The sequence below is a fragment of the Dictyostelium discoideum genome (assembly GCF_000004695.1).
Source record: "Dictyostelium discoideum AX4 chromosome 2 chromosome, whole genome shotgun sequence".
Classification (NCBI taxonomy): domain Eukaryota; phylum Evosea; class Eumycetozoa; order Dictyosteliales; family Dictyosteliaceae; genus Dictyostelium; species Dictyostelium discoideum.
The window spans coordinates 2,368,889-2,384,229 of NC_007088.5; the positions used below are offsets into that span (position 1 = coordinate 2,368,889).

The 15,341-nt window shown below is 23.4% G+C and overlaps 6 protein-coding genes across 6 annotated transcripts; 1 reads left to right on the plus strand and 5 right to left on the minus strand.

Moving 5' to 3' along the window:
* Window positions 1-79: 79 nt before the first annotated feature.
* Window positions 80-2,471, minus strand: DDB_G0272797 (CDK family protein kinase; the record flags this gene model as incomplete). The annotated part of the gene is made up of 3 exons (XM_639960.1): window positions 80-1,740; window positions 1,987-2,239; window positions 2,343-2,471. The coding sequence occupies 3 exons, from the start codon at window positions 2,469-2,471 to the stop codon at window positions 80-82; spliced, it is 2,043 nt and encodes a 680-aa protein (XP_645052.1).
* A 3,535-nt stretch (window positions 2,472-6,006) lies between these two features.
* On the minus strand, window positions 6,007-9,939 carry ap3b-1 (beta adaptin; the record flags this gene model as incomplete). The annotated part of the gene is made up of 4 exons (XM_639962.1): window positions 6,007-6,478; window positions 6,577-8,705; window positions 9,092-9,676; window positions 9,799-9,939. The coding sequence occupies 4 exons, from the start codon at window positions 9,937-9,939 to the stop codon at window positions 6,007-6,009; spliced, it is 3,327 nt and encodes a 1,108-aa protein (XP_645054.1).
* Window positions 9,940-10,423: 484 nt separating this feature from the next.
* On the minus strand, window positions 10,424-11,236 carry surf1-1 (surf1 family protein; the record flags this gene model as incomplete). The annotated part of the gene is made up of 1 exon (XM_639963.2): window positions 10,424-11,236. The coding sequence occupies one exon, from the start codon at window positions 11,234-11,236 to the stop codon at window positions 10,424-10,426; it is 813 nt and encodes a 270-aa protein (XP_645055.2).
* Window positions 11,237-11,554: 318 nt separating this feature from the next.
* On the plus strand, window positions 11,555-12,456 carry DDB_G0272580 (hypothetical protein; the record flags this gene model as incomplete). Its single annotated transcript, XM_639964.1, has 3 exons — window positions 11,555-11,618; window positions 11,725-11,790; window positions 11,891-12,456. 3 exons carry the CDS (start codon window positions 11,555-11,557, stop codon window positions 12,454-12,456), a joined length of 696 nt encoding a protein of 231 aa, XP_645056.1.
* A 188-nt stretch (window positions 12,457-12,644) lies between these two features.
* On the minus strand, window positions 12,645-13,988 carry DDB_G0273041 (hypothetical protein; the record flags this gene model as incomplete). Its single annotated transcript, XM_639965.1, has 1 exon — window positions 12,645-13,988. The coding sequence occupies one exon, from the start codon at window positions 13,986-13,988 to the stop codon at window positions 12,645-12,647; it is 1,344 nt and encodes a 447-aa protein (XP_645057.1).
* Window positions 13,989-14,529: 541 nt separating this feature from the next.
* Window positions 14,530-15,332, minus strand: icmA-1 (prenylcysteine methyltransferase; the record flags this gene model as incomplete). Its single annotated transcript, XM_639966.2, has 2 exons — window positions 14,530-14,996; window positions 15,086-15,332. 2 exons carry the CDS (start codon window positions 15,330-15,332, stop codon window positions 14,530-14,532), a joined length of 714 nt encoding a protein of 237 aa, XP_645058.2.
* Between the last annotated feature and the right edge of the window lie 9 nt (window positions 15,333-15,341).

Below are 15,341 nucleotides of genomic sequence, written 5' to 3' on the forward strand. Positions count from 1 at the left end.
TTGATTGCTTTGGGGGTATTGTGTGTGTGGAGGTTGAGTTTGAATCTGTGTTTGTGGTTTATTTAAATATACATTGTGGTTATCCATTTGATTTTGATATGGTTGGTTGTATTGTTGTTGTGATGGTTGGTGGTATTGTTGTTGTTGTTGGTGTTGATGTTGGTGTTGGTGTTGGTGTTGGTTGTGGTTGTGGTTGTGGTTGGTGTTGGTGTTGTGGTTGTGGTTGGTGTTGGTGTTGGTGTTGGTGTTGGTGTTGGTGTTGGTGTTGGTGTTGGTGTTGTGGGGGTTGATGGTTGTATTGTTGTGGGGGTTGGTATTGGTGTTGTTGTTGTTGTTGTTGTTGTTGTTGTTGTTGTTGTTGTTGTTGTTGTTGTTGTTGTTGTTGTTGTTGTTGTTGTTGTTGTTGTTGTTGTTGTTGTTGTTGTTGTTGTTGTTGTTGTTGTTGTTGTGATGGTTGATGGTATTGTTGTTGATATTGATGATATTGTTGCTGATGTTGATGATATTGTTGTTGTTGTTGTTGTTGTTGTTGTTGTTGTTGTTGTTGTTGTTGTTGTTGTTGTTGTTGTTGTTGTTGTTGTTGTTGTTGTTGTTGTTGGTGTTGTTGGTGTTGTTGGTGTTGTTGTTGGTGGTGTTGTTGGTGTTGTTGTGAGTTATATTGTTGATGTTGTGCCAATTGTTGTTGTTGAGCCAATTGTTGTTGGTTAACCGATTGTTGATGGTGTTGAATTAATTGTTGCTTTGATTGCTCTTGTTGTCTTTGAATTAATTGTTGTTGCTGTTGTTCTTGGTGTTGTCTTTGAATTAATTGTTGTTGATGAGGTTGTTGTTGTTGTTGTTGTTGTTGTTGTTGTTGTTGTTGTTGTTGATGATGGTGTTGTTGTTGTTGTAATTGTCGAGTACTAGCAATATAACGATTTGCTAAATCGGTAAAATCTTTTGAGAAAGGTACTATTTGATCCATATCATTAGATGATTTAAACCAAGGGTGCTCGAGTGCTTCTAAACTATTTATTCTCTTCTTTGGATCTAATGTCAACATTTTGGATGCCAAATCCAAAACGCTTGGCAATAAAACAAGATGTGGAAATTTATCTATTAATTTTTTTTGAGAGATTGCCAAGCAATCTTCATTTGAAAAGGTTTGATTATAACCATTATATTCATTACTATTAAAATCTGATGATAATGATGAAGCATAGCCACCAATTGGTGGTGAAGAAGATGGTGATTGTAAACATGAAGTTGATATATTATTATATTTATTATTATTATTATTATTATTATTATTATTATTATTATTATTATTATTATTATTATTATTATTATTATTATTATTATTGTTATTGTTATTATGTTGTTTGCTATAATTATTTTCATTTTGTTGTTGTTGTTGTTGTTTATTAAATAAATCGTTATAACCTGGTAATGATGAGACACCAGGCCAAGATTTTTCAGTTGGACAACCAAATAACTTAAAAATTAAATCTAATTGAGCAGTTTCATCAGCACCTGCAAACAAATAAGAATTATTGATCATCTCCATTAATATACAACCAACTGACCACATATCAATCTCTGGACCATATATACATGACCCCAATAATAATTCTGGTGGTCTATAATATAATGAAACAACATTACTTGATAAAAATTTTTCACTTCTTTTTGAATATGATGTTGATAATCCAAAATCTGTTAATTTTAAAACACCATTTGTGGTTATCAATAAATTTGCAGCTAAAAAATAATAATAATAATAATAATAATAATAATAATAATAATAATAATAATAATAATAATAATAATAATAATAATAATAATAATAATAATAATAATAATAATAATAATAATAATAATAATAATAATAATAATAATAATAATAATAATAACAATAATTGATAAATAGTAAAAATGAAAATGTTAATATATACTAAAATAATAACAATAAAATTAACAAAAAAAAAAAAAGATTTCACAACATACGTTTGATATCTCTATGCATTATACCATTAACATGGCATTGTTTTACACCTTCCAATAATTGTTTTGTAAAGTTTTTAATTTGACCAAGTGATAAAGTGCATTGAGGGTTTGACATAATCTTCCAAAGGTCACCCTCTATAAATTCCATAATCAAAACTAAAACACTATTTTTATCTATATAAAAGTGATCTCTTAAATTAACTATATTTGATAGATTTTTTAATTGATTTAGATATTTAACCTCTACTGGTTCCTATATATATATTTATTTTATTTTTTTTGTTAATGAAAAAAATTAATAAATATATTTTAATAAATAAATAAATATATATATAGGTTATATATATAAAACTTACGCCATCTTCTTGAGCAATATCCGTTACCCTTTTTAAAGCAACTAACGAATGAGTAATCTTATGTATTCCTTTAAAAACACTGCCATATGTACCCTGCCCACATTTACTTAATATAATATAATCCTCCATAATGATTATTGTATATAAATGCTGCTATTGGTTTTTATATTTCTAACTTGTGTGTTGGTTTTTTTTTTTTTTTTTTTTTTTTTTTATTTTTTTAATTTGTTAAAAAAAAAAAAAAAAAAATTATATTGAAAAAAAAAAAAAAAAAAAACTTTATCACCTAATAATTGAAACTTTTTTTTGAATGGATATATTTGATGCTGTTATTTTATATTTTTTTAATTTTTATGATTTGAATTTATAAATATATTGAAAAAAATAAAATAAAAAAAAAAAAAAAGAAAAGAAAAAAAAAAATATATATTTTTATTTTTTAATTTAATTTAAAAAAAAAAAAAAAAAAAGAATAAAAAGATGTTTTACTAAAATGATTAATATTAGTAATTTATTAATATTTTTAGAGTAATAATAATAATTGGAAACATATAGTGTTTATTTTTGGTTATGTATATGTGTGTGTTTTTTTGTGGAAGTGGGTTATTATAATATATTAAATTTTTGAAAGTCGTAATAAAAAAATTATTGGTGTGGAATGGTATATATTTTTTTTCCCTATTAATATATATATATAATATATATATATATATACACAATATATATATATATATATATGTGTGTGTAGAATTTTATTAAATAATAAAACAATCCTCTAATGATTTTTTTTTTTTTTTTTAATAAAAAATATAAATTAAAAAAAAAAAAAATGGAAAAAAAAAAAATATAAAAAAATTAAAAAAAAAAAAAAGGAAAAAAAAAAAAAAAAAGAAAAAGAAAAAGAAAACAAAGTCATACAGATTAATTGAATTATTGGAGGGGTGTGGTGAATTGTAGGTATATAAATATTTATGTGATAATAATAATAATAATAATAATAAAAATAATAATAATAATAATAATAATTTAATTAGGAAACACACAACTGTTATATTAAATTAAAAAAAAATAATAAACATTGTATCGGTGCCAATTTAAGTGTGATGAAAGATTGTGTTGTTGTTGTTTGTAATTAATTTTGTAATTTTAACGTTATATATACACATTTAAATATTTAACAAGTTTTTTTTTTTTTTTTTTTTTATTTAATTATTATTAATGAAAATAATAAAAATACCAAATATCTGGGTTATTAAAATTTTTTTTCTTTTTTTCTTTTTTTTTTTTAAAAATTTTTTTATCACACATTAAACATATAAATAGATTCAACAACAACAACAAAAAAATAACAATAATAATAAAAATAATAATGTGAGGAGGGGGTGTGTTTTTTTTTTTTTTATGTGAGGTTATGATAATGTGTAGGTAGAAGTGTATTTATTATTATTATTATTTAAATTATAAAATAATAAACAAACAAGTGGTTGTGTGGTTTTTTTTTTTTTTTTTTTTTTTTTCGAGTTATGTGGCTATAGTGGTTAAATATGTTGTAAGAATTTAATATTACCATTCAATATTTTGTATCTCATAAATGTGAGAAATTGGGTGTGTGAAAATGTGTTGTGTAATTCTCTTTTTTTTTTTTTTTTTTTTCTTTTTTTTCTTTTTTTTTCTTTTTTTCTTTTTTTTTTTCTAATTTAATTAAATACCACTAACCCAGTTTAGGTAAGGTAGATATAATTATATTTTGTTTTTTTATTTGTTATTAATGTTTTGTAATTGTAGTAAAAAGTGTTGCATGCATAGACACATCAATACATTTTTTTATTTTTTATTTTTTATTTTTTTTTTATTTTTATTTTTTTATAATTATTATTTATTTATTTTTTTTATTATTATTCTTTTATTTTTGTGTTTTTTTTTTTTTTTGTATATTTTTTATTTTTTATTATTTTATTATTTTATTATTTTTTTATTTTATTTTATTTTTTTTTTAATTAATTTTTTTTTTTTTTTTTTTTTTTTCGCATGTGTGAGAGCAATGGCGCACCTAAAAACCGAACTTTTTTAAAAAATTAAATACTAAGAGGTTTGCCCACAAAATTTTTGCAGGGTTTAATAATTATAATAAAATTAATCTCAAAAAAAAAAAAATAAAAAAATAAAAAAAAAATAAAAAAAAAATAAAAAAAAATGAAACGATTATAAAGGAGAAAAAGAAAGTGATCATTTTCGTTTTTTTTTTTTTTTTATTTTTTTTTTTATTCCTAATTAATTTGGTGTTTCACAGATCATTTTTTTATTTTTTTTTTTTAATATTGTTTTTTTTTAATGGGTAGCGATATTTTATTGGTGACAGTTTAAAATTATATTGTTCAAGTTAACCAATTGTTTTTTTTTTTTTTTAAACCATTTTTATTTAGTTTTTTTTTTTTTGATTTTTAACAAAAAAAAAAAAAAATATAAAAAAAAAAAAAAAAAAAAAAGAACACATTGACGAAATTACGAATGGTTGGAATATGGTTTTAATAATAGAATTTTAATTGGATTTTTTTTTTTTTTTTTATTCAATGATTGTGATTGTTATTATTATTATTTGTCTGTCAGTTTTTTATTTATTCCCCAAAAAAATATTAATAATAACAATTTTTTTTTTTTTTTTTTTTTTTTTTTAAAAAAAGATATTTCAGATTAGGTGGAGGATGGGGTGGGAAAATACTTCAAATTTGGATTCGCTCCATAATTAAAAAAAAAAAAAAAGAAAAAAAATTAAAAGGAAAAAAGGTTAGCTCATAACTTTGAAGAAAAAAAAAAAAAAAATTTTGTTTTGTTGTGAATTTTAAAATGTTTAGAAAAAAAAAAATACTGTTTAGAATTTATTTATTTTTTTACCCTTTTTTTTTGTAAAACGTCTTTTAAATTTCCAAAAAGTGCACTTTAAAAATTCATTGCAACTAATAATAGGGCCAAATTTTACTGTTTTTTTTTTTTTTTTTTTAATTGAAAATGGAAGATCTAAAATTTTAAGTTTTGTGTGGTGGCAAAATTTTTTATTTTTTTTTTTCATTTTTTTTTTTTTACGAATAAACTTTTGGTAAATGGATTGGTAAGGGTTAAAATAAAAAAATAAAAAAAAAAAAATAATAAATATTTAAATAGTGTTACATATATATTTATATTGAGTGAAAGAAATAATCATCTATTATCCTTTTATCATAATTATTATTTTAATTATAATATTATTGGATAGAATTGATGAAGTTAGGATCAAGAATAATAACTTTATTAAAAGATTCAAATAATAAAATCAATATTAATAAGATACTTTAATAATATAAATAGTTTAAATAAATTTTGATATCTTTTATTTAAATCTTTTATTACCATTTTTTTTTAATTTATTAAAAAATACGTTGTCAGAAGAAAAAAATAAATTAATAAATAAAATAAATAAATAAATAAAAGTGAAAAAAAAAAAAAAAAAAAAAAAAAAAAAAAAAAAAAAATACTTTTAATTTTAAAGGTTTTTATTATTTTTATTTATTTTATTATTTATTATAATTTAATATATTTTTTTTTTTTTTCCAGGTTTTTTTTTTTTTATTTTTTTTTTTTTTCCAGGTTTTTTTTTTTTTTTCTTTTTCTTCACACTTAATTTCTTTCTTTATTTTTGTAAGACATCTTTTAATTTTTTAAGTAATAGAGCAGATACAACTTGATCATTGCTTCTAATAATACAATTAACAGTTGGTGGTTGTTGTTTTAATAATTGAATTTGAACATAAATGTTTTCATCTTTTAATAAAGTTTTACTTGCAAATTGAATCTTTGATTTTAATTTATTCGAGGCTATTGGAATTAAATTAATACCTTCTAAAACTATTGGTAAAATTGGCATTAAACCAATATTTTCATCACCACTTTCATTATTATTATTATTATTATTATTATTATTATTATTTAATTTATCTAAGCATTGATCACCAAATTCAAATTGATCATCAACTTGTTTAAATTCACCAACTTCTTCAAATTCATCTTTCCATTGACTAATTGATTCATAAATTGGTACAATTGGTATTAATAATTCACCAATAATTGGTGTTAAAGTTACTGGGAAATTACCTTTATTAAAGCTATAATGATAATAATAAAATATATATATTTTTTAATTAATATTTGTATTTAATTTTCAAAAGTAATAAATAAAAAAATAAAAAAATAAAAAATTTACCTAATTTCAAATTTACAAGATTGAGAAGTTGAATTAAATAAAACATAAATTTGTTTTTGAATTGCTTGATTTGGTTCAATTGATTCGATTGGATCAAATTCACTAATATCAGCACCATCGATTAAATTTTTATTAATGATAGAGATATCGGTGAAAGTTTCATCAGATTGATTCTTTATATTTAATTGAATGATATTATAACGTGGTTGACATGAAAATTCTTCATTATCTCTGATTCTAATGAAACAATAATCAATACTTAATCCACCACTAATTGTTGGTTTTAATAATATTTTCTTTACAGATTTGGTAGTGGAGTTTATATAATTTTCAAAATCAAATTTATCCATTTCTTCCTCACCACTACCACCACCACCAATACCATTAGCGGTTTGATTGTTATCGTCATTAGTTATACCAAATAATTCATCGAAATCATCTTCATCCTCTGCTTGAACTTCACCTTCACCATCATATTCACCATCATCAATATCTTGATTATATTCATCTTCATCATAGTTTTGTTGTTTTCTATTTTTCTTTTTATTTTTCTTTTCTTCACCAAAGAAATCTTCATATTCATTTTGTTCTTCATATTCTTCTTCCTCTTCCTCCTCATCATACTCCTCCTCATCTTCTTCTTCCTCATCAGAATAAAATGGAGTATCAACGAAAATATTATTTAATTGTTGTTGTTGGTGTTGTTGTTGTTGTGATTGTTGATTTGGAATCCAACGTTGAATTGGTTCTCTAACTGATGGATCAGGGGCAACATCAGGGAAATCAGGTAATGCGGTGTAACCTAAAGCAGTATGATTAACGATATGTGATAATGAACCAAGTGTAAAACGTTGTCTATCTTCACTTATTGAAGTTTCAGTTGGAATTGGTTTTTGATTGATAACGATTTGTTTGATATTACTATTGATGGATTGAGTATTCTCAGTATTGAAATAGAAATGTTTTAACATTCTACTATTATCTCTAATATCATAGTTTTGATCGAATTTTGCTAAATTTAAAACATATTGAAACATTAAGGTGATCTTTTCTTTAGTTCTTTCATTTTTAAATTCATTTGGTATACTATTATCAGTAGTGGTAGTACTATTATTATCAGTGAATTGAACATATAATTTTGAACCTAAATTTAAGGTTTCCAATTTAACAGATTCATGTTCATCAGAGAATGATTTAACTAATTTTCTAAATACATCTGGTGCAACCAATGGTACACGATAGCAATATTCACCAATTACCCAAACGATTGATGCACGTGCACTTGGTACTTGAAGTGTATCTAATAGTTTTGATAAATGTAAAATTATATTATCATATTTAATTGAATTATTTGATGATGAATGTTTTGAAATGGTTGATTGATTTTCTTTGACATCTTTTTCTTTTTCTTTTTCTTTTTCTAATTTCTCAAGTTTTTCATTTGTTGCATTCAATTGTAATAATCTTTTTAAAACAATTACACTCTCTGCAACTACAACAGTTGATTGATTGGATAGGAGGGACATTAAACCATAGATACATGATTCGGTTACATCTGGTACTGTAGAGGCGCAGGAGCCAATCGCTTGAATTGTGGCTGCAACGAATTTCTTATCTTCATTCTTTACATACTCTTTGAACTCTTTCAAGATTTTACCAATATTTTCAGGTGTTGCTAAACGAGTCAATATCTCTAATTTCAATTTGATGCTATACTCTGGATCAGATGAATGAATGAAAAACTCTGATAAATGAGGTTCAAACATTGATGGTCTCAATGTTACCATAGTGGAAATGTTGGTCAATGTAATGTATTGTACTTCTGGTCCACTACGTAAAATACGAACTAATGATTTACCAACTTTTTGTGCTTCAATCGATGGTGCACAATAGAAATACAATGAACTTACTGCCATCACTACTGCATTATTTCTACTCTGTAATAATGGTAATGTTGATTTTAATAATAATCTATGATCCATATCAATCTCTTCACTTGAATCAAACATATCTCTTTCTAATGGTTTCTTTTTATATAAACTATTTTCTGGTTCATCATCTTCTTGATCTTCTTCATCTGAATAAAATGATTTTGATTTCTTTTTAAATTGTTTAATATTTTTATCATTCTTAAATTTAGTATTAGTATTGGTAGTACTATTGGTAGTGATGCTGGTATGATGGTGGTAGTGATAGTGATAGTGATAGTGATAGTGATTATGGTATGATGGTGGTAGTGGTAGTGGTAGTGGTAGTGGTAGTGGTAGTGGTAGTGGTAGTGGTAGTGGTAGTGGTAGTGGTAGTGGTAGTGGTAGTGGTAGTGGTAGTGGTAGTGGTAGTGGTAGTGGTAGTGGTAGTGGTAGTGGTGTGGTAGTGGTAGTGGTAGTGGTACTGGTAGTGGTAGTGGTAGTGGTAGTGGTAGTATTTATTTATTTATTTATTTTTTTTAAAAAAAAGATTAGTACCTTTCAAAATTAAAATTAAATTATTAATATATTTATTTTTTAATAATTACCATTGTTGAATCAGGACATCTAAATTGTGATCTTGCATATTTTGTAAGAATATCAAGTACGATTACTTGTGACCATTCATCGAAATCAGCTAATAATTGACAAATTTTTCTATAATGTTGATGAAGGAGATCAAAACGTTGTGGACAAAGTTCATTGAAAGCGACGATAGCAGCACCTAATACCATTGTACTTGTATCATTTAAGAGTATTTCCAATAGGTCGATTAATGGCTCTTGTTTATCACAATCCAATTTATGTACTTTTGCAATTGCAAAAGCAGCGGCCTTTCTAACAAATGGTGATGTATCCTTAACAGATTTCTCAATTGCCAATATAATCACTTCAATGATATCAATAACACGAATTGATGACATAACTCTCAATGCTGATGCTCTAATCACTTGACTTTGATCATTTAATGACTTTTGAATGGTATTAATTGACAATAATGCACTATCATTTTGACTCTCTGCATAATGAACTAAATACATGTATACTAATTTCTTAATCTCTAAATTCTTTACAATTACATTCTTTACAACTTGAGGAAATGCTTCTGAAACATCTCTACCTTTTGATAACATCTTTTATTATTATTATTATTATTATTATTATTATTATTATTATTATTATTATATATTAATATTAATCATCATCATCATCATCATCATTTTATTTATTTATTTATTTTATTATATATACATACAGCGATTAACTTTTTCATACTTTCAAGTTTATCAGCATCAGATGGACTATCTAAATGCTTCTTGATTTCTTCAATTTTAGTATTTGCTGTTGAATCATTGAAATATCTACTTTGATTAATATTATTTAAAACTGTATCCATTTTTTTTTTTTTTTTTTTTTTTCTTTTGTATAGTTTTCAAACTATACTATAATAGAATGATGGTGATGGTATTGGTGTTATACCCAAAAAATTATTTAATATTAAAAAATAAAAAAATAATAAAAAAAAGACCACGCGATGAAAAGTAAAAAGAAAAAAAAAAAAATTAGAAAAAAAAAAAAAAAAATTAAAAAAATCTTGTTGTATGGAAAAAAAAAAAAAATAAAATAAAAAAAAAATAAAAATTAAAAACAAAACATAAAATTTTTGAAAAATTTTAAAAAAAAAAAAAAAAAAAAAATCAAAAAAAAAAAATTTTCAAGATATGAAAAATGTGATGTTGCTTTGTTGGTTTTAACAACTATTTTTATTTTTATTTTTTATTTTTACCAACGTGTCAAATATTTACATATATATATATATTTTTATTATTTTTTTTATTATTATTACTATTTTAATTATTTTAATTATTTTGGTAATTTTATTATTTTGGTAATTTTCTCATATATCTAAAATAAATAAAAAATAATGAAGCTGATAAAGTATACCAAGTTCCAATATAAGACATATGTTTATTATGGAAACTACTTTCAACATCGTTATCGAATCTTTTGAATTGTGGATTTGGTAATGATGATGGTTTGGAATTAATTTCAGTTTCATCCATAGTATTGATCATTAAAGGTTCGGTATTCAATTGATCAGCCATTGCATCAACATCTAAACTATACCATTGTCCTTTCTCAGGTTGATTAGTTGGTGTAAATGCACTACCTCTTTCTTTAGTTTTACTAATTACACCTAAAATATTAAAATATCTATATAAAATTGATTCTTGATTTCCTTGTTGTTGTCCTTGTTCTTTTTCTTTTTGATGAATTAATTTTAATTCTTCAATTGCATAGGGAATTTTATAATTTGATTTTGGGGTTGAAGCACTCCAACCCCTATTTAAGAGAATTCTAGTGCCATCTGATAATTGTAATGGTGAGATGACGTAGTAGCCCAATGTACCATCAATGGATCTTGGTCCAAGTAAGACGTATTGGTTATCAATTACTTTTCCATTTAAATATACTCTTCTAAATTCATATTTATTTAAATCACCAAAACTACTACCTTTAAAATTCTTTATGAATGAATTTGATAATTCGATTGGATCTTCCTCCATTCTATCTTTTGCTCTCTGAATTAATCTTTTCTTCCAATCATATCTATAAACTTGCCAAGTACCTAATCCAAATGCAATAACTGGAAATATAAAAAAAAGTTTAAATCCTTTTTTATTTTTATTCATTATTAAACAATATTATTATTCGTTTATTATTAAAATTAAAAAATGAAAAATATAAAAAAAAAAAAAAAAATGTAAAAAATGAAAATTAATTTTTTTAATTTTTTTTTTTTTTTTTTTTTTTTTTTTTTTTTTTAAAAAATAAAAAAAAAAATAAAAAAAAAAAAATCGATCAATTTTGGGTTGTGTGGTTCAATATTGTAAAATATTAAAAGAAAGAAAAACATCAAAATTCAATTTCAATTGTATAATAAAACCAATATAATAATTAGATTTAAATCCTATCTAATAAAATAAACAATATATATACAAATACTTAAAATGAGTGAAGAAAAAGATATGGAAGTTGAGGCTTTATCAGCCATTTATATGGATCATTTCAATAGTAAATATCCTTTATATTAATAACCACACTTTTTTTTTTTTTTTCCTTTTTTTTTTTTTAACATCCAATAAATTCTTATTAACCCTTTTTTTTTTTTTTTCCATAGGTATAGATTCAGATCATGTACAAATTACATTACTACCAAATCCAGGTGGTGATGAACCAAATTTTGGTAAGTTTTTATTGAATTCAATAGATTTAAAAATTTTTATAAAAATTAAAATAATTATTAATTATCATATGATAATTATCATATATTTAAATTGAAATAGTTGCAATTATTTTAGATATTATATTTTCAGTTGATTATCCAAATTCAATACCAAAGATTGATTTAATACCTCATTTAGGATTAGAGAAAGAGGATATTTTAGAATTACAAGGTAAAGTTATACAAGAAGCAGAGAATAATATTGGTATGTCAATGATATTTATATTGTGTGGTTTAATTAAAGAATGGGTTGATGAGAATAATATTGATCCAGATTTAGAAGAGAGTGAACAATCATCCTCCTCAGAGGCTGAAGATGATGAAAGACCATTCGAAGGTACACCAGTCACAGAAGAGGCATTTTTAGCATGGAGAAAGAAATTTATAGAGGAAACTAAACCATTTAAAAAAGAGAAACAATTAAATAAATTAACAGGTAGACAATTATTCGAACAAGATACATCATTGAATGCTTCAGATTCAAGATTAATGGAGGAAGGTGAAGAAGCTTCAAATATCACTGTAGCTTCAATTAAACCAAAATTAGAAGAAGTTGCTGCTCAAGTTGATTGGTCATTATTTGCTGATGAAGAAATTAAAGATGTTGATTATGAAGAAGAAGAATAATAATAATAATAATTATATAAAATAATAATTAAATAAAAAGAAATAAAATAAAAATATATAAATAAAATAATTTTTTTTTTTTTTTTTAATCATTTTTTTATTTTTTTTATTTTATTTTTTTTATTGAAAAATATATGTGAATAATTTAAATAATATATATATTAAAAAAAAAAAAAAAAAAAAGAAGTTTATTTTGAAACTTTTTTTTCTAATTTCTTTTCTTCTTTTTTTTCTTCTTTTTTAAGTTCTTTTTCTAATTTTTTTTCTTCTTTTTTAGCTTCTTTAACAGATTTTCTTTTATCTTTATCAGATAATGGAGTTGAAGGTGCACTAAAGAATGCATTTGATGGTGTGGATGATGTTGAAACATAAAAATTATTTGAAGTATTAGTATTGGAGGAAGAGGATGGTGGTAGTGGTGGTTGTTGTTGTTGTTGTTGTTGTTGCTGTATATTTGTTGAATTGGTAGGTATTGATTTAATTCTAGTAGGTGATGGTGGTGGTATACCATTTCCATTTAAATAAGTTGTTTGAAATAGTTGTAAACTTAATAATAAAGATTTCTTTAAATTATCACAACTATCTAATAAATTTAAATTATTAATTACTTTCTTTTCAATATCTTCCAATTTCAAATCAAATTGTTTTTTTGGTGCATCGACTGCAGAGGATGATGATGATGAAGAAGAGGAGGATGTTGAAGATTTAATACCTAATAAAGTTCTAATTGATTTTAAATCTTGTGTAATTGCAATACCAGTTTGACGTGATGTAGTTGAAGAGTCGGAATCAACATCAATATCAATCTCTGTCTTTATGATTTCTAAATTTATAAATTTCAAAAGTTTCAATAATCTAATATGGTCCTCTAATTCATCTCTTTTCTTCTCTAATGACTCTACACTGGTACCTAATCTATCTTTACAATCATTTTGATTCTTTAAATTATCTTGAAGATCTTTCATCTCTTTTTTATAGACCTCTCTCTTTTGTCTTAACAATTCTTTTCTAGCTTCATCGATTTTCTTAACACCACCACTACCAATATTACCTCCTTCTTCATCGTCACCATCGTCGCCATATCCTTCTTGTTGGTTTTGTTGATCATAATCACCACCATCGTATTGTTGTTGTTGTTGTTCTTGACCACCGTCATAATAGTATTGTTGACCATCTTCACCAGTGTAATATAGTTGGCCATCTTCACCTTCGTAGTATTGTTGTTGTTGTTGATCTTGAGCATCATCATAATTGTCTTGTTGATAATCACCAGTTTGATCTTGATTTAAATATTCGAAATAATTTGCAGGAACTCTACCAACATTACCATTGAGATCACCATTCCACCAACCATCTTCAAAATCTTGTGTAATACATATAACATCATTCTCTTTGAAACTAATCTCTGTATCGTCAGCTGCATCATAATCATATAACGCTCTTACCCAAATTGGTTCAAAATTATAATTGTCATAATATTCTTCACCACCAACATCATTATTATTATTTTCATCATATTCTTCGTTATTCATTTTTATTTTTATTTCTATTATAATTACAAATTATTTAATAAACTAATATACTACAATTTTTTTTTTTTTTAATACAGTTTTTTTTTTTTTTTTTATTTTATTATTTTTAAATATATACTATTACAAGGAAAAAATATGTAAAAACAAAAAAAAAAAAAAAAAACTGTTAGGGTCTTTTTTTTTTTTTTTTTTTTTTTTTTTTTTTGAAAATATAGACAAATTGACTTTATATAAAAAATTAATTAAAAAAAAAATTTTTCAAAAAATTGATTTTTTTTTTTTTTTTTTTTTTTTTTTTTTTTTTTTTTATTTTTTTTTTTTTTTTGGGTTTGGTTGTTCATTTATTCACATAAAATTTTTGATCAACTGTTTAATTTTTAATTTTTTTTTTATTTTTTAAGATTTTTTTTTTTTTTTTTTTTAAAACTCTATTTATATTGTTATAAAAATACATTTCTAAAATCGTTTATTTATTTATTTATTTATTTATTATATTTTTTTTATTATAAATTTATTAAATTAAGACTATAGTTCCAATTTTTCAATGAATACCTGGAATACCAGACCAAACTGATTTTTTATAATCTTTATAAGATTTTCCAAAAAATTGAATTAAATAATCTTCTTCATTTTCAATTCTTTGAGAAAAGAAACTCCAAGAAGCCCAACCAAAGCCAATAATACTAATTGGATTCATAAGGATGACTTGAGTTGATACTGACCAAACAAACCAACCAAAATAAGATGGATGTCTCATATATTGATAGATACCATTTGTAACTAAAACATGATCATCTCTCTTTTCTTCTTGAACCAAATGAGTGAAATTTGAACCTGCTGTATCCATTGCAACCGATCTAACAATTTGACCGAATACCATACAAATGGCACCTACCCACCATAATGAGAATGTTTTCAATGATGGGAAGAAATACCATTCAATCCAAAACTCAATAAAACTAATTAATAATGCCATATTAAACTGTGGACTATGATTTAATAAAAATGCTATTATAATTATTATTAGTATGTTTTTTTATTTTTTTTTATTTTTTTTTATTTTTTTATTTTATTTTTTTATTTTATTTTTTGCATACATTTACTTGATAATTTATCAGGATGATACATTGTAACCCAAATATATTCCCACATATGGAAAGTACATAAACCTGCTAAATAAATACCAAAACCTCTTAAAGTTTGTGAGAAAATGAATAAAGCAATACCAAAACCAATACCTATACCAAGACCACATGAAATTGCACTACTTCTTGCTGCACCTTTTTTTAACCATGCACTCTTTGCTTTTATTTTATTTAATTTTACAATTTCACTTTGATCCATTTTTTTTTT